Genomic DNA, 25777 nt, shown 5'->3' with positions numbered 1-25777 from the left:
CACAATTGGGCATACTTGTTTAAATGTATTTTAACAGGTCATTTGTGAAGCGCTAGGATTATTTTTTCAGGGTTTGTGTTCTATGCCTCTGGTTACTCTGGTTTGTCATTTTGACACTAACTGTACCTTGTGCTGTTGACAGCTTCTCTGTTTTTGCTGAATTTTTGCAGTGAAGTTGGCAGGGAGAAACGCTCATTAATTCCCCCTCCCCAGCTATTCATAGTCTGTTACTGCCTGGATGAACACTAGCATTACCAAATAGTAACACAGCCCTAGCAGGCAACTGTTTTAATCTCAGAGAATTTCAGTTTTAGGGCATAAAACCCATAAAACAATCACCTTCCTAAAATGTCTGAAGTCATCCATGCACTGGGATGCGCTCTATACAACACAGATGCAGTATTTGTTTTGATGTGCTTGAAGCAACATGGTTTCAAAGATTTGCCAACCGCCAATAATTTAAGCATATGAAACCCACATGGCAGCACAGTGAGATTTTTTCCCCCCTCATCCAGAGGCAATTTTCTCAGTAGTTGTAGCCAGTGTTTCTTTTGGGATGGTTTCCAAAAGATCATCTCTCACTGGTATTGTAAATTTGCTCTGGCTGCAGTCCCTTATTAAATTAACCAACCACTGTCTAAATGGATCTATTAATTCCACAGCAGATGATTATCTCATCAGCAAGGAGATCTATCAAATCACATCAGTTTCTGATTCTGCTCAACCAAACCGCACCAGCCAAAAATGGGTCTTCACCATAGAAACCACGGTGAAACAGAAGCAGCTTTTACATTAAAATCATACCTGCTTTGAACAGCTGACAGGTTTTACACTACTAGACAATATGCTGATAATACACCTCTACCCCGATATAACACGACCCGATATAACACGAATTCGGATATAACGCGGTAAAGCAGTGCTCCGGGGGGGTGCGGCTGCGCACTCCTGTGGATCAAAGCAAGTTTGATATAACGCGGTTTCACCTATAACACGGTAAGATTTTTTGGCTCCCGAGGACAGTGTTATATCGAGGTAGAGGTGTAGCTTTGTTCAAGGCTTCATCACAGCAGCATTTCAGTTTCCTTTATTCTTATTTGGACTATACAGAACTCAAAGCCATCCAAGCCAAGCACCTTTGTTTTTGTTCTCTTTGGGCTCAATCATACGGGTGACAGGAAGAATTTTTTATTTTTATATCATATTGTACAATGGGCTAGCTACATTGTGGGGATGCAGTGTTTCATCATCTTCTGAGGCATTTTAGATTATATGGATCAGTTGGTCTCATCCAATGTTTGGCAATTCTGTGTTCTGATGTAAACTTTACACCAAATCCAAAGCAATGCCTTATTAATATTATAGTATGTCTTTTCTTCATCTCTGCAACTACTTTTTAAATCTGGTTACATTTGACAATATACTAAGTGCCTTACCTATGGAATTTTGATCCTGATGAAAGTAGTTGAGAAACGATTCTGTACAGTACATCACTCTGATTTTAAGCTTCATTTTGGTTACTTTTTTGGCCAAGGATTGATATGGACCCATTACAACAGCATTTATTAGACAAATAATATTTTCCCCTCAAGTAAAATTGCAGTATATAGTTACGAGTGTTTTAGCAAAAGAATCTTATGTGATTGTAGTGTAAGCATCGATAGATGCCTCAGATAGCTATCCACAACCATGCAGAGAGGAACGGAAGGAAGTGTAAAAGGAGTTTTAAATACAGAAAATGGTGAAAATCTCCTGGATTTAAAAAACATTCTTAAGTCCAAGTTCCATCAGTAGAATAGTTGGCACCATGATTCATGAGAAATTGAGAAAATGGGTTGTTTTTAAGAACTTTTCTATCTACTTTTTATTTTTAATTTCATATAGAAGTTCATAAATATTATAGCTGCTAAAATACATAGAGCTAAATCCAGCAGGCAGCTGAATACTGTTGAAGGAGGTGCATAGAGGCAAAGTACTAAGCCCTAGCAACCCAGCTTTTGCTCAGTAGCTTTGGAGAGAGATTTCTGGGTAATGAGAAAAAATATGAACTGTGCTCAAATTCAAATAAAGCTTTGACTTTCTAGGGTGTTTTGCGCCTGAGGCACACAGGCACTTTGGAATATTCCACTGTACATCCACCCTGAAGGCACATGGGAGTAGGAGGAAAGGGAGTGTGTTGAGGGACCCAGGGCCTGGCCAAGGACTAATAGTCTAAGTATAATCCTGTACGTGGAAATGAAAGCCCTGATCCAGCAAGAATCCTGTGTGTAATTCTAAGCATATGAATAGTCCCACTGAGCCTAGATCAGGGCTTATGTGCACAGCGAGCATTTTCACAATTTCAGGATAACCAGCTGGAGATCTTCTCCAGTTGAGTGTATGGAAAAGCCGACCTTAAGAGGGACTGAGAGCAGAAGCTGTCATTTGGGCCAATCATGTAGATAGAAATGCTTGTTACAGCTCCCAAAAAGACAGCAGCTCAGAGGTTTGTGGCTGCCATTCCCCTGATCACTTTGCTTGTATATCCCTTTCTTCCACCCATTGTATTGTCTGATTAGACTGTAAGGGTATGTGTATACTACAACATAACACCCAGGGCTTGCCCATGTCAGCTGACTTGGGCTTGCAGGGGTTGGGCTGTAGGGCTATAAAACTGCAGTGTAGACATTTGGGCTCGGGCTGGAGCCTCTGCTCTGGCACCCTTTCCCCTTGTGGGGTCCCAGAGCTCGAGCTCCAGCTCGAGCCCAAACAATTGGCAGAGACCGTGCGGGTTTTTCACTTTCCTCTGTAGCATGGGGCATGGGTCACTTACAAGTTTAAATTAGAGTAAAGGGTGGATTCTTTGTAACTTGAAGTCTTTAAATCATGAATTGAGGACTTCAGTAACTCAGCCAGAGGTTATGGGTTTATTACAAGAGTAAGTGGGTGAGGTTCTGTGGCCTGCTGCAGGTCTTTCATTGCAGTGTAGACATACTCTAATGTCCCGATAGATCCTCAAAGTTTTTTAGGTGCCTAACCCCAATTGATTTCAAGGTCTTTGGATAGGGACTGTTTCTTTTTACATGCATTTGCAATGGGGACCTTATCCTGATTGGGGCTTTTGGGCACAACTGTAATACAAATCAACAATAACATTATTTCATCTGTTCCAATATACCACATATTTAGTGGCCAGGATTTTCAAGGTTCTTCTCTTTTAAAATTCACATGATTATAGGGATATTGGTTCTTGAATTCAAAGTTCATGAAGGAGGCAAGCAAAATGAAGGAATTCACTGGTGTGTCTTCACTAAATATTATTATTACTAATACTGTGGAAGTGCATAGAGGCATAGATCAGATGGGGCCCCATTGTTCTTGGCACTACAGAAACATAGTATATGACAGTCCCTGTCCTGAAGATCTTAGAATCTAAAAGATAGAACTTAAAAACTGGAGTATGTGTGTGTAACAAAGGCTCTATGTTCCGCAGTCTGATGGAAAAGAAAAATCAAATAGGTGTATATTGGCATAGCAATGCTGGTAATGTGGGTAGCAGAACTTACTCCACTCTGTCACACAGCTATTAAGTTTCAGTAAACATTCATCTCTGAATCTCCCCGTGAGAAGAGTCTTCACTCATTCCAATCATAAATATGCATCCCCACCTATTATATCAGCATCCAATTCTCTCCCATCTTTGCACTGATAATTCAGCATCATTACAAAATACACACAGCCCTTTCAAACCACTTTTTAACTTAGTCAGCCTGATTAAAAGCAATGGTTTTGATATTTATAAACTGTTGAAGAAGTTCTGGGGTCAAGCTGTTACTGGTATATTTTATCTTTTTTAGATATGTTGACTATCATATCTGATATTAATAATACATATTATCCACATTTTATATATACACACATTAAGCACCAAGAACATGAAGCACAAATACTGTAACAGTGATATAGCCTAAACTGGCCTATATCATAATCCTATTCACTTAAGCTAAGTATCCCATAACTCCTGCATTTGCTGAAACAAGTATTTGCATAAGCAGATAGAAAACTTGTAAACATCAAGATTAATTTGGTCTATGTCTTAGTACAAGCTAGGGAGGTACCTTCATGGACCGGTACCTGGAATGCTAGTATCCATAAGAAAGATAAGAAAGGAACAGAACAAGAAGTTAGGGAATTGGGACAAACTGATGGGTTGGATTTTAATGATGTGTAAAGAGATATGTAAACTTGTAAAAGCACTGTATAAATAATACCAGCTGAAATTGTAACTTTGGGGAGCACACCTTCTGCATAAGGTGAATCTAACATCGCTGCACAAGATGGCTTCTTGGAAACTGGCATCGTACAGAACCTTTGTCCTGTACTATATTAATAAACCTGACTGACACTGGTTATCTTGAGTATATTTCATAACAAACCAAAGTATGGTCAAGCAATTGACTACACAATTTATCAATAGATATGATATACGATGTGCAGGTTTATTTTCAAAGTGGGCCAAGTGACTTAAGCTGGGCCTGCCTGAGCATTTTTAAAAATCTTGATTTTGGGGCCAGTCCCTTGAGCCATACCCTCCCTTCTGGGACCATTCAGTCCCAAGAACCCACCACAGACTTGGGTATGACTGATAAGCTGTTCTGAAAATTTCCCGACTGCTCAAACATTTGAGTCCATCTGGAGTTCCCAGAAGGCCATTTTCACCCATGCAACCTACAGAAGTTTTTCAGAGCACTTTACAGAAAATGGTTGAGAGAAATATAAATCAAATATCTCAGACAGTGGTGAACCATTGCCAGTACACTTTACAAATAACTAGCTGGAAAAAACTAAAGGAAGACTCCATATGAAGGAATATAGTTTATTATCACTATGTTCACTGTTTCTTCATTGACTTGAATGAATTTTGGATCAGGCCCTTAACCTGTAGTTTTCAGTTTACCCATTAAAATGGGCTCAAACTGGTAAAATGCCAGATTAAAAGCTACATTCAATCAAAAGGCAGTCTAATCAGGGACTTCCTTATTAACAGAAATGATTCTGAAGCACCTTTTAGGCATAATTCCATGGTGTGGGAAATGAGGGAATGCTGTATTTTTAAAAAATATTATGTGCACCTCAGTTTACGTGTGTGACATTATCCTGCCTGAGTGCAAGGAGTTAAACCAAAGGAAGCTGTTGGGGCAGGGGAATGAAATGAGAAGCAAAACAATGGCAAAGTTAAGGTATGGTCCAGAGAATACTATAGGCCCTTGAGGAAATAATAGGAAAGCTATTAATTGGAGAATCCCTCCAGCCCGGCTCCAACTAAGATGGCAAATGTATTCTTCCCAGACCTGAGCCTGGGGAAGAAGAGGACTGAGTGGACTGTCAGCTGCCCAGGAAGGAGACTGTGACAGGCACACAGAGAGACACAGAAACTGCAGCAAGCAAGCTGTCTTCCCCAGCTTAGCGATGGAGGTAACTGGCTGAATGGAACTCTCCAAAATCTCATAAGAAAAGATTGAAAAGTTTAGGTCAGGGGAAACAGGTGTAGAGGCCTTTTTGTTTTTATCCACTGCTGTGTGCTATGTACCTCTGGGTGAGTAAATAATGCTTTGATTTGAAGATGCTGTTTTTGAGACACTATAATCAGCTGCTGCCACAGGCTCCTGGAGGAACAGGGTTTCCAAATGCCAAACACAGGGCCTCTTGTGTTAACATGGCTTGAAAACATAGGGGCTGTAGCCCAGAGTTCCAGGCAGAATGGCTGGACTGCAGAAGCCAGGCCTGATACCTGAGGGGTGCACTCAAGAGGAGAAAGCAGAGCTCACCGTATAACTAGGAAACATGGTTTTAAAACAATTTAAGTCAACAGAATTATTACAACATACAGCTCTCAAAATAACTTGTAAAAAAAAAAATTTAACTAGAAAGAGCATCTAAGCTTACTGCTTCACCAGTTTTTCCAAGGTTTCCTTGATCTCCTGGTTCTCCCTGTTAATGCAGAAAACAGATTATATAGTTTATTATAAATTTCACTTCTTGCAGGAGGGTGCTTTAAACTTCTCCATTTCCCCCAAGTTCCCTTTGTGTTTCATTTTCTATATAAAACCTAAGCAGTAAAATTATACACACTTAACAAAAACAATAGTTTTGCCTTTATGATCAGGTATTGTTTGGTTCTCTTTTTAACCCCTCCCTCTAAGATTCATATCTTCCTTTTGTCAAATGGAAATTAAATATAAATACACTATATAATTGCCTTCATTAGTTCATAACCATTTCTAAAAGCAAATTTTACTTGTAAATAGTCTGTTAACTTATACCAATTTGACAATACACCACATGGGGCAATTATCTGCATAAACTATAATAGTATTAATCAGATATTTAACTCTTCAATTGCTTTTCCGAATTTGCACTGTTCCACATTTATCCTCCCCCACAGAGCCATATGGAGGGACAGCAGGTGCTATCCATGCCCCCCAATCCTGTTGGCAATATTCTTCACTCTCCCAACTGAGGAACCTGCAAGTAAGCAGATTCACTGGCTAGATGTATGTCAACAAGTGGCCTCCTCTCAAGTGCCCCCTCGTGGCCACAAGGCCACTCTGCAAGGGGTCCCTCACCTCAGTTTTCCTCTTGAGTTCACAGTAAGTTCAATACAAGCATGTCCTCAAGTCCATCACAGTTTATTAACCAAAACACAGTGCAAACGTCCCAAATCAAAAGTCACACAACACAGTTCACATCATCCCTGTTCATGTAATCTTTAAAAACCCAGCTCCTTTTTCACCATCCTGGTGTCTTCCACTAGACCCGAACTCTTTATCAGTTGTTCTCTGTCCCGCCACCAGGACTGCCACCCAAGCCCCTCCTTCTGGGGCACAATCCCCCTCTTCCCAGTGGTAACTCCCACTGTCTCTCCACTGAAAGTCTCATCTGGTTCCTCTGGGACCCAGCTCCCCGGTAATGAGATGCCAGTACCAGCAGGTAAGGCCCTCTGCTGCCCTCTGGATCCAGCTCGCCAGCTTAGTAAGCATCTCCCTTTGCTGCTCCTTCCCACTTTCAACCCTCTCCATTCCTGGCTTTCTGGCTTAGGAAAACCTGCCAGCAAACCCCTTGCTACTCTCCTGCTTTCAGCCCTCTCCTAGGAACTACTCTTTCTGACTGAACCAGTGTGCTCTGACCCTCTTAACTCACGCATAGGTCTCTTATGTTTCCCAGATGGTGCCTCACCCTCTTAATTGGCTCAAACAGGGAGCAGCTGTACTGGAAGAGGAGAGCTGAGTCCAATTTCCTTTAGTGGGCCAGCAACCCTGTTACAATGTATCTCTCGCGCACAAACACTCTAACCAGAGGTGTTGGAACAATTTTTATAGTGGGGGGTGCTATTGATGGAAACCACGTATTTGGTGTTTGTTATTACTAAATCCTTCAAGTGAGGGTGTGTGGCAGCACCCTCAGTTCCAGCACCACTGACTCTAACTATATTCTATTTTCATATATAAAACCCAGCAGTATTACCTTCAAGCCTTCTGATCCAGGTTCACCTGCATACCCTTTCCGACCTGGCCTTCCCTAAAATAATAAATAAAATTAAAGATTTAAAATATTTGACTTTTACAAAAAATATATCTCCATTTCCTAAGTTCCCTATTTATCACAGGGTCTCTCTCAAAAAGCTAGTTAATTAAACTTACTGAATGTTTAAATATAATACACTGTCTACTAACTTTATTGTATTGTGCATTTTACAGCCACTTGTCTGAAAATACGCTATTGAATATAAAAGAAAACACAGTACAATCAACAAAACCTGTATCAACTTTTACGACAGCCAATGATTTATTAGAGAACATTCATCAAAACCCAAGGATGTAACATCCACTTCAATTTCAGTTATAAGAGACCATTGAGGTGGCAAAGAACAGAAAGGAGCTAATTCGCTGCTGTCATAACACCACTGAAGCAGGGGGAGTAACACTGCCAGAGAATTTAATGACAGGTGTTCCAACTCTCTTTTCTCTATTAGACAGAATCAGCTCAAATTTCTTCTCCCCTTTGCTCAGAAAGAGTATTGTAAATTTCAACTCCTGAGTTGTTTTACCTTTGGTTCCACGATTATGCTTGTTAACAAATCTTGCTGCTATGATAATTACTTAATTGTAGCATATTGTTAGCTGAGGAGAAGTATGGTACCATTAATCAGACTGAGAGACCACAGATGAGGAGGCTTTTAAAAACCTTTTACTGTGACCCCCTCTAGCTGCTGCCACTCACACAAAACAAAATGGCACAGAAAGACAAAAAAGGGATTCTTCTTCTGAATTTTCACTTGGCTATTTGTAAAACTTTAATTGTGCCAAGGGCAGTCTTATTTTTATTGTGCCATTTATTTTTTTTTCAAATATGTCTTATTTCCTCCTCAGAATAACTTGCAGCCTAGAAAGCTTAGCCCAGTACAGTCACATAACAGTAGTGATAAGTTAGTCTCCCTAAGCGATGGCAGTTTTATTTACCACACTTCCGTTGAATATCCCCAAATTTCAATTAAGACTGTTTATCCAAACGTAAAGGTTTTCAGAACAATTGTATTTTAAAAGGACCATCTTGTTTTTTTAGAAATACACTGTGATACTGCAAAAGTACAGTATATCACTGCAAGTTATGGACATAACATGGCATATGCTGAGGATTATATCATTATCACACTTGGGACTGCAAAATGCCAAACACAATTACCCATGCCATTTGCAGTTAGCAGCTGCAAGTAAAATACATTGTGGAGTTCCTTGGTGCACAGTGAAAGCATGGCTGCTGCAAAAGAGTGTATAGCGTGGGTTCTCTGTTGACCAATGTGTGTGTGCAGGAGGTGGATACTGAAGTCTCCCTCCTGGCTGTTTCCTTTGAGGTGGCTAGTCTCATGCTGTCCTTGTGCTCAGGGGAGCACAAACACTATAGCTGTGCCCAGCACCTCATGGGTGCAAACTATGTCTGAGATGCTTGCAATCCAAACACTCGAAACAAATATATACTAGGAGAACTGTGATGCTATACATAATGGACTCCTCTTAAAGGCTGATTGACAATACCTCTGTAGGTGAAAAGCCTTAAAAGGGAAACTACAAGTATTGTACAGATTCTTGAAGTTCTGCTTAGCAGTACTTTTCAGTCTTTTGAGCATAACAGCTGCGCCAGACTGAATGATTGTGACTATAGGATCAACAGTCTGCATTGGGACCTTCACTTACAGTTTACCCATCAAAATCAGGGCAAAGTGCAATCAAAGCAATGGGCACTAAGCTACCTCCTTATTTCTCAGAGCAAGGGCACAATCTGGGTCTTGGGTTCTGTTACCTTGATTCTCTGTGACTTTATCTGTCCCTCAGTGCCAATGCCTGGGCATGTTCCCCGACGGTCTGAGAATTCTCTGTATGTTTTGAGACTATATATTCTTACTAGGTTCCCATGATACAAACTTTAATCCCATTTTTTTCTGGCAGCCCCAATAACCCTAAAAGCATTCCATTTTGTTACACAAGTTTCAACAAGTCCGGACAGACGTGTGCTTTGGTAATATTCTTTAGTTGTTATAAATGGGTTAAATACAACCTCAGGGTGGCAATGCTGCCAGAGAGGAGGAAGTTACTGAAGTCAACCCATCTGAAACAATCTTTGGCTGGCACCTTCCATGTGCTGAAGTTGGCGTTCCAGTTTCTGATCAGCAGGCACAATGCCATCTTAACATGAGGACACAAGTGCAGGTGCAGAAGAGACCATACGAGAGCATCAAATGAGTTACTTGAGGGCATGATTCCAAGTCAGAAGTATTGAAACTATATCTCATTCTGACTTTACAAACTCTGGGTTAAGGGCTATGCTGTCACTACTCTGCTCAGCGTTGGTTCAACCTTCCACATTGGATCCAGTTACGTGGGAGAGGAATAGAGAGAGGTATGGTAATAAAGCCTAGGGCTTTGTGAAGAGTATCCCCAGAACTGGAGAAAGCACAGTTTGCAGAAAAGTCACATTTCTATACATGGATCAATGATGTGAGGGCCATAAGTGATGGGCTTCTACAGGCTACTGCATGCACAGGGGCTGTGAAACTATTCTGTTGGAAACAGACCTTCATTATTTACACTCAGTAGCTCACAATATATAATAGTTTTACTTGGAATTCTCACAAGAAAAATCTAACCTTCTAAAATGTAATGATATATCACTAAATATTTATCATTTATTTCTACAAAGATTGTGAAGCAGTTTCTGCAACCCTTCTATTGCGCAGCACTTACTCCTCATTAAAGTAAATGGGAATAGTTGTATAAGTGTTACTCAACCTAAGTAAGGGTTGCAGAATCTGGCTTTATAGGATTATTGGTGTCATGTGATAAACTAATTAAGGGGCACTTAAAGTTAGGATTTATATGGCTCAGCTACAGGAGTTATTTTACTGCAAATTTGCCATGCTAGCCAAGAACAATTTACAGTCTATATTCTAACTGCAAAGAATAACCCTGAAATCCATGCCTATTGTTTAGAGTTGCTCAGTAAATCTGAATATGTAAAACTGAAATTGGAGGAAAACGTACTTTTGAGTGAGTGATTAAATATTTCATTTGCTCTTGGAAACTGCAGTTATTAAATTCTGAGGGTAATAGTCTACCTGATGCTTTACTTTCTGGACTTTGTTGTGCCAACTTGCATTACATTGTCACCTCTTCATATTAGCAAGCAAGTTTTCATATACAGTATCTCACCTACAATTTCTTCAGGGGAAAAATGGTTGGAGCTTGCTCTGAATCATCTCTTTGGCTGAATTAGTATTGAAGAATCCACACCACATACACACATTTCACAAAGTAACAGAATTTAGCAGATTCCCGTGTAATTATTCTCCCCCCCTCCCCATATTTCCTTTCCAATCATTGTTAATTGACAAGATATTTTGGGTGCAGTTCAGATTAAACAGGTAAAACTGTGTGTAAGTCTCTTGGTAAAATTTCCCAATGATATAAATGGCAGTTTAAGTCACACATCAGATGAAAATTGATCATAAAATGTGTGAAAGTGGATATAAGTGGGAAAGCAATGTAAAACTGAAGACAGATTTGACATTCAATGCATGTGCAAGATGAGTGTAATTTACACATTGAGGGGGAAAGTAACTGACAAGAAAACATAAGAGGTAAGATAAAGTAAGGGTAGCCTCTCCTCATCCTACATCATTCTTGGAAAAGACACTTTAATGAAGTAAAAAAAAACTTAAGGAAAATGATTTTTTTCTTAATGAATTAATGGAATGTGCCAAGCCCCCCTTCAGGAAAGAGAAATCAAGTGTACCCCTTTCACCTCCAAAATGGCCTACCCGTTTTAATTTCTACATTCTACATGTTGCCCTCCTAACCCTGGCTACTCCTTCACATGACCATACCCCGCAGAAGGGCATGCACCACACTTTGGGATATGCTGCTATAACAGAATGATTGTAAATGCTCACAGAGCTTTGCTGGCACATTTTACACCTTCCTAGGAGGAACAGATTGACAGGCTAATATATAATTTCACAGATTATTTGTGGCTTTTGCTCTTCATCTGTCTCTCACAATGGCAATCAGGGAATATCCAGCAATATACTGTTTAAGTTCATTCTAATGTTCTGAAGGTTTCAAATCAGTGACTAAATGGCAAGAATAAAGGTACAAAAACCATGACCAGCTGATTGACTGACCTATAGTGACACAGTGATATTAATGTCTGGCTAAACGTTATGACTGTTTGTTAATTGTGATTAAATTGAATATGCAGAGGCATCTCTTGTATGTGGCATCTATTGTATTTTCACAAGCAAAATAAGCTAAAATGAAAATCAGAATATGCTACTCTACATAGAGTATAAGAACAATCCAGGCATTTGTCACTGAGCTAGTATGAGAGGGAAGGTTTTGGTAAGAGGTGAGCCCGGCAGATGGATTTGACTGAGAGTTGGCAGTTCAAACCCTCTCTCTATAATAAGCCAAAGGGAAACACCTGGAGCTTTAGATTTGGATCTGGACGTTGAATGCTGGAGTTCAGGAAAGAGAGATCCTGTGTTTTGGTTCTACCTGATTAAGATATATGGGAATTCTAATCCAGATCTAAATTTGGGATCTGCAGTCTGGGTTCAGGTTCATCTCATTCATTCAGTAGCTGGTACTGGAATTTGTTTGGGGCACTTGTCATTGTGAGGATTTGGTCCTAAGTTTATCTTGTAGATGTGTAGAGAAGATCTTAGCACGTGCCTAAGACTGGCCATGACACTAACGTCTTTCACCTGTAGATAATAGGGGCATATTAGATAGAAAAAATAGATTAGATATTGAAGAAGGGCGGGAAACCTGTTCCACTAAAATCAATGGGAGTTTGGCCAATGACATCAATGGAAGGAGGATCATAACTGTAATCCCTTTATTTCATTAGTATGATAAATTCTCTAATGACATTAGCTTCCATAATGTGTTTTGAAAACTCTGTTCATGCAAACACTGTGAAAAGCAAGACATGTAAATAGCTTGTTGATTTGGATCTGAACTAGCATCCAGGCTTGTTCAACTATATTTGGTGTACATTTGATCGAGGCCCATCCTCACTCCCATGTAACCATCCAATCTCCCCCAACCCATGTTATGAGAAGGGGTGCAGAGGCAAGGGTAGGCAGGAGTGGGGGAAGTGTGGGGAAGGAGAAGGGATCCAGGGGTTAGGAATAGGAAGCAGTAAGCTGGCAAGGGATCCTGAGACAGCGTCAGGTAGGGGAAACAGAAGTATCCAGGCCACAGTAGCTGGGTCCCTGAAGCAAGGGAAAAAGCTGGCAGTTGAAACACACAGAGAGAATCCTGACCCCCTACCAACCCGAAAATCCCCAATTCTCTTGCTCTTTTGTCTCAGCAAGGAATGTGGGCAGCAAACTCCAAAATATCTGAGGTAGCCACGGGGTTGAAATCTCCAGTGTTCATGAAGCATAGCATTCTTCACTCAAAATTGTTTGTCATCATAGAGAAATTAGTGAATCATTAGTAGGGCTACACGTTTGTCATGGTGAGGAAAATGTCACGGATAATGTGAATTTTCAAATTTGAATGAGGGGACTGGCACGAGCACTCTGGCCTGTTGGCCATACCAGAGTATTGCTGTGACCCACGTACCAGGTTGAAATGCCTAGAGTGGGAAGCCAGGCCCAGCCCCTCCAGACAGCAGCTGACACTGTGGGTGAGTGTGGGACACACTATCTCCAGCCCGGCCCCCACCCTGCTGGGGCCTCCCCTCTTCACCAGGCTGGGATTAGGGTTGCGGTGCAGTGGTGGAGGATGCTGCTGCAGGTAGTCTGTGCCCTCTCGGTAGCAAGAGGAGGAGGAGGATGACTCTGGCCTATGATTTTATAGAGGTATAGTTCAATTTCATTTGTTACGACTTTTTTTTTTAAAATAAAAAATCATGGCTCAGTCACTATAAATTTTGTACAAATAATCACTTTTCCCTCTAAACTCATGTCTTTTACTAAATTTACCATGACTGCTCTGTGGTTTCTGATAAAAACTGTTATGACAAATCTGCAGCTCTAATCATTAGAGATGCTGATATTTTTCAATTTTCTATCAGGAAAATTAAAACAAAATACTTCATTCTGGGTCAGGTTGACCTGAATCAAAAAATTTCAGTTTCTTGAATTAAATCAAAATATTTCCTTTTGGGTCAGTTCGACATTACTCTGTGGCTGACAGAGCTTTAGGGTTGCCAATTTTGGTTGGATGTATTCCTGGAGGTTTCATCATCTTGGAGACTCAAGGTCAATCTTGGAGGGTTGGCAACCCAGCAGAGCTTCTGCAGTGCCTCATACTCCCATGGCTAGAATACATCTGCTATGATGCATTGCAGTCTCTCCTTTGTCTGAAATGCCACAGTACATCATGGAAGCTGTAGTCAGTTCCCAGAGCTCACCCCATAAGAGAGAATGGGAGTATGAAGAATGCAAACTGCAATTCCCATAAAGCACTGCAGCAGATCAGGCAAACACAATTCAATGTCAAACCACCCCTCAACAAAACATTTCAACATTTACTAATCAAAATCTTTCCAGAGATTTTTGTTCTATGAAATTTTTTTGAGATTTTGAATTTTCAACCCAATTCAGGATGAAAATAAATGTTGAAATATCAGAATGACCAAGGTTGACTGGTATTCTATTTTCTGACCAGCTCTAATAAATAGGCAAGAAAGGCAAAGGACGGAAGGCAAGAAGGGAAGTACTATTATACCCATTTTACAGATAAGGAACTGAGGCACAGAGAGATTAAGATTACACAGGAAGTCTATGGCAAAACCAGAAAATGAAACCAGATCACTTGAAACTCAGTCCAGTGGCTTAACTACAAGACTATCCTTCCTTTCCATTGACGCCTCTTCTTTGACTTGATTTGTTTAATTTGCTTTTGACAAAGTTCTGCTATGCTCCCCTGCACTCTATTGTAAATTATTATCCAGCACTTACATTTTCAAGTTTAATTATTTCTTGTGTAAATGAGTTTAGAGCCTAATGGATTTTAACAGCTGAAAAATAAATAAATAAGAGAATCAAAGTGTGATTGTAAAACTGGCATTGTGCAGTTCCATTTTTATTGCTGTCAGTGACTCCATATCAAATGTGATTAGTTTACAGTTAAAAGATGATTTCTCTAATAGCCAGCCCTGCAAATGCATCCTGAGATCTGAGAGCTGAGTTGTGTTCTTTCCTTCTTGTGCATCATTGCCAGTAATACAGGTTCTGCAAGCCAAATTAGACCTTCAGATACACCTGTGAAACCCCATAGTCTTCACTAGGGTTGGACAGATGCAAGTGCCTAGAACTTAGTAAACAATTCTGATAATGATGCACATCCTATAAGGGACATAATCCAGCTCTCTTTATCAGCTGTGTTGATTCTGCAGAGCTAATAGGAGTAATAAAACCAATAAAAACTTTTTTGACACTAAAGTGAACAGATCTGACTCAGAATACACAGAGGAAGAAGATCCATTTTTACAGTCATTTTTCAGAGCAGACTCATCCTTTAAACAGTTGACTATAGTAATTTGTGTTTGTAGTAATAATGTTACTCATACTTACTCTTGGTCCAACTCCTCCAATAGGTCCAATTGGTCCTTCTTCTCCCTGAAAAAAAAATCAGGACTTGGAATAACTTTTTTGATACTGCATTTAGTTTTAAAATCTGCAAAGGACTATGTTCACTTATATTAAAATCTTAAACTTGCATAGTGAATGGACATAGGTAGATCTTTACTGCTAGGATCTAGGTTTGCACTATACAGGAAAGGGTCTAAAACTGACCTCATCTCAGCCACTATCTGTCAGAAATCCATGTTTTACAAAATCATCAAACACATTCTGTTTAAGAAAAGCCCACAAACAGAGCTGGTAAAATTTTTTCACCATTTTTGACCAGCTGTACTGAGAAGACAATGGGGTTTCACAGATGTATCTGAGGGTCTAATTTGGCGTAGATATGCATTTGTCTCTCATGGAGTCTAGTACTCTGACAGGACTTTGTCTTGCTCTGCATGGTCGCCACATAGCTATAGTTTGATTCCTAAGCAAGCAGAACAGTTCTGCCAGGATCTCTCTTGCCTCTTCAAGCAGATGTGAATGAATGTGAGGTCAAAAACAGACTGACAACTTCTTGTTTTCATCCCAGCTGCCAGGAGTACAGGAGAAGAAAGAGGAGACATTATAGTGTTACCAAGAGCCTCAAAATAATCACACATGACCCTGTATTGTAATGATAGGCTTTTGAGGCTGCCGCATTACATTATGATGTTAAATTAAGATTCTGTATCATAATGCCAAGTCATGATGTCATGCTGTGATTATTTGATGGTTCGGTGACCCCACTTAACATGAAAGTGTTTCTCCAGCTCTTGGAGGCAGAGGTGCTCTACCTGGAGGAGAACACAGCAGTCTGAATGGAGGAAATGTGGTCTGCATTTTACATGGCTTCTGATTAAACTGATAGTTTTTTGTCACCGTTAGTCTTTTATCATTTAAAAGCACTCATGATAACTCATTAAGTCAGCTACATAGAGCTCTAGAGCTCTACCATCAGACTCATTAACTGATTTAATGCATCTTTTAAAACCTATATTTACCAGCTATCTCAACAGCATAGAATAGCATATGGAGTTGGATTTAATGCATACATATTTTATGCTAATGAATTAAGAATCCTTGAATAATAAATTTATAGGATGCAATCCTGGCCCCACTGATGTCAATGGGAGTTTTGCCATTGAATTCAATGGGGCTAGGATTTCACCCAATATTCTTATTCAATATTATTATTTTAATAAACCCACCATTGTTTAATTCTGGATTCTACATGCAACATTCTGGGCCCACAGTCCTTAGACACTCCACAGAGCTGCTGAAATAAATCTTATAATGAACACACAATTCTGTAAAATAATTAAAAATCTCCCAAAACAGAAACGTGAAATCCGGCCTGGCAACACTGCCCATCCTGAAGCAACGTTTTCTTATAGAAAAAAATTGAGTCCGATTTTTTAAAAAATGTAACTTGTTGACTGGACTCTGTTTCCATCCTACCTCGATTCCTTTCGGGCCTGGGGCCCCCGGAGGCCCTCGGTCACCTAGAAGTCCCTAAATAACAAGACAACCAAAATGAGATTTTATATCAATCAATAAGCCTATTTGCCTGGTTTCTTTTCTCTTACAATCATCCAGTGAATGAGAGACTGAAAGCTGAGAAAGGAGACATCATTATCTGCTATTGTCCATTTCCCTTAGAAAGCCAGGAGAAAAGCTGCCCTAATTTTAACATCGGCTGGAATGCTACAGTATCTAACAAAGTTTAGCTATATTGACATTTCTAAGATTCAGACTATTTTCATTTACCCTTTGAAGGAGGAGAAGGATCAAAGTACACCGCAACCTCGATATAACGCGACCCGATATAATACGAATTCGGCTATAACGCGGTAACGCAGTGCTCCGGGGGGGCGGGGCTGTGCACTCTGGTGGATCAAAGCAAGTTCAATATAACGCGGTTTCACCTATAACGCAGTAAGATTTTTTGGCTCCCGAGGACAGCGTTATATCGAGGTAGAGGTGTAACTGGTGCTCACAAGAGAACAGTTTATTTTTGTTACATAACATTAGTTTGAATTTGATGGGCTGCTTAAAAAGGAACTGAGAAATCCCCTGTAAATCCAGGGTTTAGGTAATCGTTAGCCTAATATTTGGTGATAATGAAAATTGACTTATATTAAAACTATTCTTCTCTCTACTAAACTCCTCATTCTATGCAGTTATTTCCCAAAGTCCAACACAATACCACCTACACTACCAAAGCAGATCAGTAAATCAACCTTTTCTTATTCTTTGGTGGGATTATGATGGCTTTCAGAACACAAGCATTATGGAAATAGCTGTACAAAGTTTAGACTTTAATTTTTTACCCAGCTGCAAGCCACTTCCAAGCATTGACTCTGAAGGCAGTAGGCCATGATTGAATTTGTAACAAAATCTTGGTCAGTAGCATAAGACAGAACGAAATAAAACTAAGCTTTGCTGTGTGTGTGAATCAGCACTGCTTTGGCAAGGGTGATATCCTGTCATATCTCTAAACTTTATTTTCAGTGTTGTCCTGACAACTTAATTTTCAGTGTAGAAAATAACTTTGGAGACTGAAGTCCTCTATTTATCCACACAAGAGGTACTCCCTGGTAGTGGCATCACATACACCCTTCCTACACTGCCAAACCTATGTACCCAAATTCTGATCAGTTAGAGAGAGAGTTTACAAATATTCAACCCTCACCCAATATGTTGAGAATGCCTACCGAGACGTCAAATGTAATGCTGGCATTTGTTCTGTGGATTGAGAAGTGATTTGAGGGTATCAACTCATTCAGAACTGCTGCCAGATAGCAAAGATATTCAGCCATTACAAACCTTGGCAGGATTATATCCAGTGTCCTAGAAGTGAAGGACATATTCCATTGCCAACCCTGAGTCATCACATCCTCTTACAGCAACATTTGTAAAACTCCACTACTCAGACAGAGGATCTAATCGTGTTTCAAAGATCTGGGTTATCCAAGTTATAATGGTAGTAACTGGAATAAGCACTCAACTCGGCTTTATGACAAAAAAGATCTATGTAAATATATTATTATTTATGAGGGAAGCCAGGCTTACTTATATCAGATAAAGCAATGAGAACAAAAAATCATCTCTTATGAAAGAGATCATTAGCCTCTGAAGCAATATTGGATGGAAAAGCTCCAACTCTAACCCTTATTAAATTTATGAAATTTAGACTGAAGGGGCACACATTGGTCCAGCAGCTTCCTGCCTGCCTGCTTAGCACGCAAAGCAACACTTCATAGAAAATGTATCGGGCCACCTCAGAATACTGAGTCTTATTAAAGTTCCCATCATTTGATTTTATCTGGAATAAAGTATGATGGAGAACTACAGCTGGAGAGCATCTCACTGGCAAAAGCAACAGCAAGACACTTAGTCACACTCCATAAATAATACTGATCTTTAGTTGGTGAAGAAAAGTATTTCCTTAGCAAACAGAACTGTTATTTTACTATGCAATAGCAATACATTAACAAATGCTAAGCTTTTCAGTATCATTTAAACTCATGCAATGGTGCAAATATTAGCAAATTTCTTAGCTACTATGTGTGTTCCTAGACAGCACTTACTCAAATTTATAAAGAACATCCCAGACTTTAAAACTGAAAATTAACTACAGTTTCCATACCCTCACTCTGAGGTTTCAGGCAATGAACAGAAAATGAAGGTAGCCTTTAGAGATGTGCCAAAATGTCTGGAAAGAATTCAGGGAGTCAGCAAATGGGGGTACCATGTATTTCCCATGTGTTCAGAACTTTCCATTTGACCCTCCCTTACAGGATTAATAGAACTCTTAATAGCCATTTATATGAGGTATGCTACCCAAACAAAACATCAGTGAGCAGAGGAAGGAAGCTCGCAGCTATTTCCAGGGTACAACATGTATTGCTAGAGAAACCATTATGATATTTATATAGTGAGCATGTCTGCCTTACTTTTTACTCTGGCTCTTGTAACATGCAGCCAAAAGTATTTGCAAGAGTAACACAACGAACAAACAGAAAGATATTACAGAACTTCCCAAACTAAAACACTCCTCTTTTTTATTAGTTATTATGCAAGTGCCTCATTTTTATGAACATTGGATCAAGATCAAACACCTTCTAAGATATTGCTTCCAAGATGAATAATGTGCTATGGACCAAACTATGTAATGTATCTTTTGTGCATTATTCTAGGAGTTCATATTTGTTAATTACTGTAGTAATTTGGATAAAATGGCCATTCCCAAAGTTCTACTGGTCTTCAGAGACAGGTATATCATGCTTGCATATCTTACACTCTATCATGATGGTTGGTTTCTCTCATGCTAAAATATAAAGACTAGACCACCTTCCTGGCACTTAGTGCAGATTTTGTCTCTGAAGAAGCATAGAACAGAAGAATAAGGAAAAGACCAGCTTGGTGAAAACAGTGTTCCAAAAATAAAGACTGAAGGAAATTCTTCAAAACTGCAGTGAACGCAAGACCACTGGGAATCCTAAAGGCAAACATTTCCAGTTTCACGTAGCCCTGCTCTCCCGGTATTAGGAGCTGTGCAAAGGCTATTCCAGTTTAGTAACACTGCATCTCCAATGTAAGTCACCAATTCTCTTTGATTAGACCTGGCTGTCCAAGCTTTTTGTCCTTGAGAGCCAATGTGCTGGAGAGACCACAATGTCTTGTATAGTTATGGAATTCTTGCTGTATTAAATGAACTCTGGAATCTTAAATACTGTGGGCTACCCCTTAGCATTTCTGCTGGGATTTGAATAAATGGAGATAGACTAGTATAGTATCTCTGAAACATAAGTCCACTACTAACAGAGCAAATTAACGTTAGCTTTGAATTGCATATACAGGGGAATAATATATATCACATCACTAAGAAGGGCTTTTGAGCTCATTTACACTATTAATGCATTAGTGTGGCTATTTAAACTGAATCTGTATTTCTAGATCTAATTTAATCCCACTTCTCTCATGTCCACTAATGCATAGGCCTGACGTCTCATGGAAAGGTCTTAGGTGTCCTGTCAATTCATTAATCTTACAAAAACATAATAATGACCACTCAACAGTATTCATATTAAACAAGCATAAATGGTAACAAATTAACTCAGCCAGCCAACAAATCAGAGCAAAAGAAAAGCTCCTCTCTAGTCACCTTTGCTTCTGGAAACACAATGTCAACCTTTCTCCCAAACCATGTAAAATGGCCTTTGCAGCATGCCTAGAAAGTTGTTATGTTTGGGCTGTTTGGATCAAGGCTATTTACACATTTGACAGCTGTGGGAGGCAAGTGAGAGTCTGAGGTTGACCAGGTTTCCAGCAGTTGGAGTGACTATTAGATCTGAATGGGGGACTAAAAGAAGATGGCGTTTGGCTTTGTATAATTCTTACTGTTTATTAGGATGTCAGCATTTAAAGGATATTATGGCCAACCCTGGCACAGATGAGACTCAAGCATACAAAACGTAAGCAAAGGGCTGAAGCAATGAAGGGTACTAGAGATTTAGGTAGCATTTGCATAGAAACTATACACAAGCTCATATGTTTAAAAGTGGATGGCTAAAGGGTTAGAAAAACACTAGTGTAACTCCGCTGTCTAAAACTGAGTTAAGCTTTGTCTACATAGGAAAGTTGAACAAGTATAACCTAATGAGTGAATTTAAACAAGTACCGTCAAACTAGTACAAACCCGTGTGGGCACACTTATTTTGGTTTAAGAATGGCTTGTTTCAGTTTAGCAAAAAGTCAAAATAAGAGTGTCCATACAGAGGCTGCACCAGTTTAACTACACTGGAATAAAAACAAATTTAAGTTACACTGGTGCAAATTTCCTATGTAGACAAGGCCTGTCTCCTGACTATGAGAGGCAAGTCATGCTCAGTTCACAGTTCTTTGCTAATTTCCTAGGGTGCAGTGTGACACCTATCCCCAGTCCCTGTTTTTTCCCCAAGAACCTTCTCTTCTCATTATCTCACTCTCAGTGCATTAATGACATTGCAGTAAAGCTCTGTAAGTTCTTACCTTTGGACCTTCAGGGCCATTTAGTCCAGGTACACCAATATCTCCTGGAAAACCCTAAGGAGGAGAAGAGAGGCAAGCTGTTCATAGCATAGGAATGTTTCCATTGTACAAAGTAAAAAAATGTACTTGTTATTTTGAATCTGTTTATTCATTTTAGAAAAGTAACAAACCTGAATTGCAGAAATCAAGCCATGGATTTGTTTTACAATATCCAAAAAACTTTGAAGTCCAATAAGCTCTCTTGAAAGGACTTGGCTGAGTGACAGACTTTAAACAGCCTTCATTAAACTCAATTTGACAGATGTCAGTATAGCTTTTATTTCTCTTTAACCCTTTTGTCCATTTGACAAGGTTTATTATTAAATAGACCCAGTCTTGATCCCACTGAAACCCACAACGGAACCTTGCTTCATCAGTTATGAATGTAAACAAATTGCTTGAACCCCAGCACCTAATTGCTTGAGTCCCAGCACCTCTTTCATTACAAATTAAGCACTGGGCACCACTACACAGCAGCTGTCCAGCAGCTGTTGGGAAATGAGGTTGTGGCGTCTAATGCCAGCCCTGCTTGACAGACCCCCTGAAACCTGATCGCGGGCCCCCAGGGGGCCCCGGACCCCTGGTTGAGAACCATTGGTTGAGAACCACTGATTTAGACAATGAATTCATAGTTGTACAACAAAAAACTGGTTTATACTATTTTACAAGAGGTCTTTATACAGAGATGTTTTTTGACATTTTATATGAAAGTCACACAAGGGGCAGGAAAGTCCGATATAAATTGCCCACAGCCACCTTAACTCTGCTCCATTTTACAAAGGAAATGAACAACAAGTCTTCGAAACAAAACTTGCGAGCTCTTTACTGCTTTAAAGTAGAACTGCAGGAACATATTCCACAGGAGATTAAAAACTGGCTGTAATCTGATAAATACAAATGTTGTCCATGGACTCTTTTGCCACTTACAAGTCCTGACTGATAAGATATAAAGGTGATGGGGGGTGTGATACAGAAATCTAGATGAGCAGACAGAGTTTAATTTATGAAATCTGATGAGATTGTAGTCCACACCCGTGTGGCTGCAGGACAACAATGTTAATGGTATTCACTGAATTCTCAGGTGATCATTCCATTTAAGAACAAACTAGGCCCAAGCCAACTTAACTTTTTAAAATTGAGCAAGATCAGACTTTTTCACACTGGTATTGCCATCTGTTCTCAAGCTAGCAACTGCTGCTAGCACTGTGACACTGATATTTTATTCAGCACAGGATGCACTTATTCATCTGTCAAAATATTATTTGATTTTGTTGTTCCATTACTTTTCAAATTTTACCAAACTTGGCTCAGCTGAAAAGTAAGTATGATTAATGTTGTAGGAAATGGGTGGCATTGATCAGCCCCTACCCTGAATAAAATATCTATTATTTGATCTATAAACTTGATATGCCTGACTCTCACAAAGGTCTCCTTAACCCTTACCACAGGTCATTTGGTTCTAAAGACAAATAGGATAATTTGTGAGTAGGAAAATCAAATATCTACAAATGAAAACCAAGAGTATCTTTTAGGCATCTTTCTGACATTAATGAACGAACTACACATGTACACAACATCTTTTAAAAATATCCACAGCTTTATTTGCAATACCAAATTCTTTCAGAGATGGAGACAGCACTGCTCCCCGTTATTATTTATGTCTAAATGCATGTCAACATTGAAGTTTTGAACATTTTTTAGTTTCCCCAAGTACAAAAGAAACCTATGAAAAAAGTCCTAAGAGTTGAAAAATGTTCCCATCACCTACTGTTCCCCCAAATCAAGTAACTCAAAATACACCAGTGGTTTTTATGAATCTTTCTGAAAATTATTCAGTATTAGCTGAGACTAAGCTATTAAATTTCAACCCCAAAGGTAAATTACCAAATTCATTCTAAAGCCCCTGCTTTAGAATGAAAGTACCATCTCATCTTTAACCACATTACTGCTACTGTAATATTATAACAAAAGAGAATGCAATACATAGTACTGCTAGTCTTAGATGTTGGGGTTTTCGTGTGTTTACTTTTCATAAACTGCTTTAAATGAACTCAATCTGTGGTGTTCACTTTTGTAACAAACCAGAAGTAAATGAGTAAAATAAATCAGAAATCAAAAACATATGTTTGAGAATTATTGATGTAACCTGTTTGTGACCCAGTTGGTTCTATGACCTTTAAAGAAACCTCTAAACTTTTAGTACTTGGATGCCGAGGGGCACGAGAACAAGCCCATTAGACAGAGTGACTACCCGATTTACAGTGAACTTTCAAAACAGACATTTCTGTACCAATCCTAACTCTGTACACTCTAATCTATACTAAAACATCAAAATTAATGTTCCCCTTCAAAATGGAGAAATGTTTACTAGTATAGTTGTGCAACAAAACTGACATACCTCAGATGGCACATAATATTTTATACATATGTGATAAATGCACTCTAATTGCATATTTAAAATATATCATTTATATCACTCCAGATTTTTAAATGGTTCAGGTTAGAATCTAAAAAGCACATGATTACTCACTAAATTAAACTAACTAGGTCAATGCAACAATAGTTGCTATTTCACCTTTTCATACCTCTAAAAGTTGCTGAATCTAGAGGCATTCGAGAATTTAAAATGTAGTTCTTTATATCTCTCTAACTATATTGGGGTGTGTGTCAAAGGCATGAATGGATGGTAACTGCTGACATGAATACAATTTCCTTTAGGTGATAAGCAGCCCAGAAAATGCTGTGTTAACAAGGAACTGGAAGAGCCATATTCCTTTTAGAAGCATTCTTACTTTTTCTGTGCAGAAATCCTTCTAATTTATTTATTTACTTGGGTGTATACAAATGCTTCTAAGAGAAATTCTAAAAGCTCTATGATTAAGCTGTAAGTGTAGACAAGAGCAAACTGAAGTTAGTATCGGTTCAGCTAAACCAACCCTTGAAACTGTGCTATTTCCAAATGTCAACAAGATGTGTGATGTGCCCAGGCACTAGGGTGATGAGCACACTAGGAATACATATACTAACAATAATGGTACATCCAAATATTCACATATCTTCATTTTTATTTAAAAAAAAATTCTTCTGTACCACAAAGTCTGCTTTTTAATCTTCTTCTGCTGAACACAATCTATAAGGAAAATACAGATACTATGACAGTCCTGGAAGACTGTTTTAAAGGAGCTTTCAAATTAATGACATGGTATACTAATGTAGCAGTAGGAAAGTGGTTAAATAATATTTATGATCAGTTTATCAGTAAGAACCTAAATGCCTAATCTACAGAAGTGTTGAGAAAACCTAACCCCACAAAAATCTACAACGAATCTTAGAGCTGCATCTTGAAGCCCTTAGTAAATCTTCACATTTTCAACAATGGGAGTTTTGCTGAGTAAAGACTTCAGCATTAGACCCTATGGACTGGTGCTGGGGAAACTATTTGAAGAAACAGATGAAATTCAGTGAGATTCCTGACTTAGAACTGTAAGAAATTATCACATAAAGGGATGCACAGATTGGCTCATCAAGATATAGAGACTTATCTACCTTTGTTATGCTAAATAGGTACCTTGGTATCGGTCTTCAAATTCAAATTACAGTGGATCCAGTACTGTAATATAGGAATCTAGAATCTGTAAAATGTCCTCATTTCATTACATAACATGGAAATTGGTCCTTTAATTTCTAATTTGGTTTACTGTTTTGATGGAGAGGAACAAACAGCATTGCTATTCATCAACACCAAACAGGACCAAGTTGAAGCAAAAGAAATGAACAAGGCTGGAACTCTTAAATTGTCTTGACAATACTATTTTCCTTCCAAACTCTGAGCAATGTAACTGCGCTCAGTATACTCCTACCTTCAGAATTTCTGTTTGCCAAGAGTTATTCAGGAGTCCACACTCCCATGTCCACCTCCAGAATAAAAAACAATCTTTTTTTAAAAACACAACTGATTATCTAGGAGGCCTATGTGTCATTTCCAGATGAAATTCTTGAGTGCAAAACATTAGCAGATATTTTGACACTTCCTAGGGAAATGTAAAAAGTAGAATATCTAGACTCTGCCAATAGCCAGAAGCCAAACAGCTGGTAGATTACAGAGTACTTCTGAAATTCTGTAACAGCCAAAGAGTGTTGGACCCCTCCCATCTTAGACACATGAGGCCTGGGAAAGAATACAATTAGGTGGATTACTGATTTAGACGGAATTCCATGAGCACCGTAGGTAAAATTTTTGGATAAAGTCCTGAGAGTCATTTTATCGGGGAAGAAGACTGTAGTGGGGATTCTGCCATTAGGGCCTGGATTTCTCCTACTCACCTTGTAGAGGTAATGACCACTGAGAAGGAAGCTTTCACAGAGAGATGTAGAAGGGAGCATGATGGCTTAGGTTTAAATGGAAGCCCCGTAAGTACAGGAAGTACTAGGTTAAGGTCCCAAGAAGAAATGGGACCTTAATGGGTGTCTTCTCAACCCCTTTATGAATCTCAGAACCGTCTGATGAGAGAAGACAGATTGGCCACTGACAGGTAGATGATGCTGAAA

General features: G+C 39.2%; 1 protein-coding gene across 1 annotated transcript in view; it reads right to left on the bottom strand.

The window, feature by feature from the left end:
- Positions 1-25777, bottom strand: part of LOC113407190 (collagen alpha-1(XXIV) chain-like) — a 238741-nt gene that overhangs the window by 99207 nt on the left and 113757 nt on the right. The window contains exons 20-24 of the mRNA XM_026655329.1: positions 21191-21244; positions 16616-16669; positions 15122-15166; positions 7504-7557; positions 5926-5970 (exon numbers count right to left, since the gene is read on the bottom strand). Coding sequence (XP_026511114.1) covers positions 5926-5970; positions 7504-7557; positions 15122-15166; positions 16616-16669; positions 21191-21244 — 252 coding nt within the window. The remainder of the gene's footprint in view (positions 1-5925; positions 5971-7503; positions 7558-15121; positions 15167-16615; positions 16670-21190; positions 21245-25777) is intronic.

Source organism: Terrapene carolina, unplaced genomic scaffold (assembly GCF_002925995.2).
Source record: "Terrapene carolina triunguis isolate 2854851 unplaced genomic scaffold, T_m_triunguis-2.0 Scaffold210, whole genome shotgun sequence".
Taxonomy (NCBI): domain Eukaryota; kingdom Metazoa; phylum Chordata; order Testudines; family Emydidae; genus Terrapene; species Terrapene triunguis.
The sequence above is the reverse complement of the archived record's forward strand: the minus strand, read 5'-3'. Positions and strand labels throughout refer to the sequence as shown.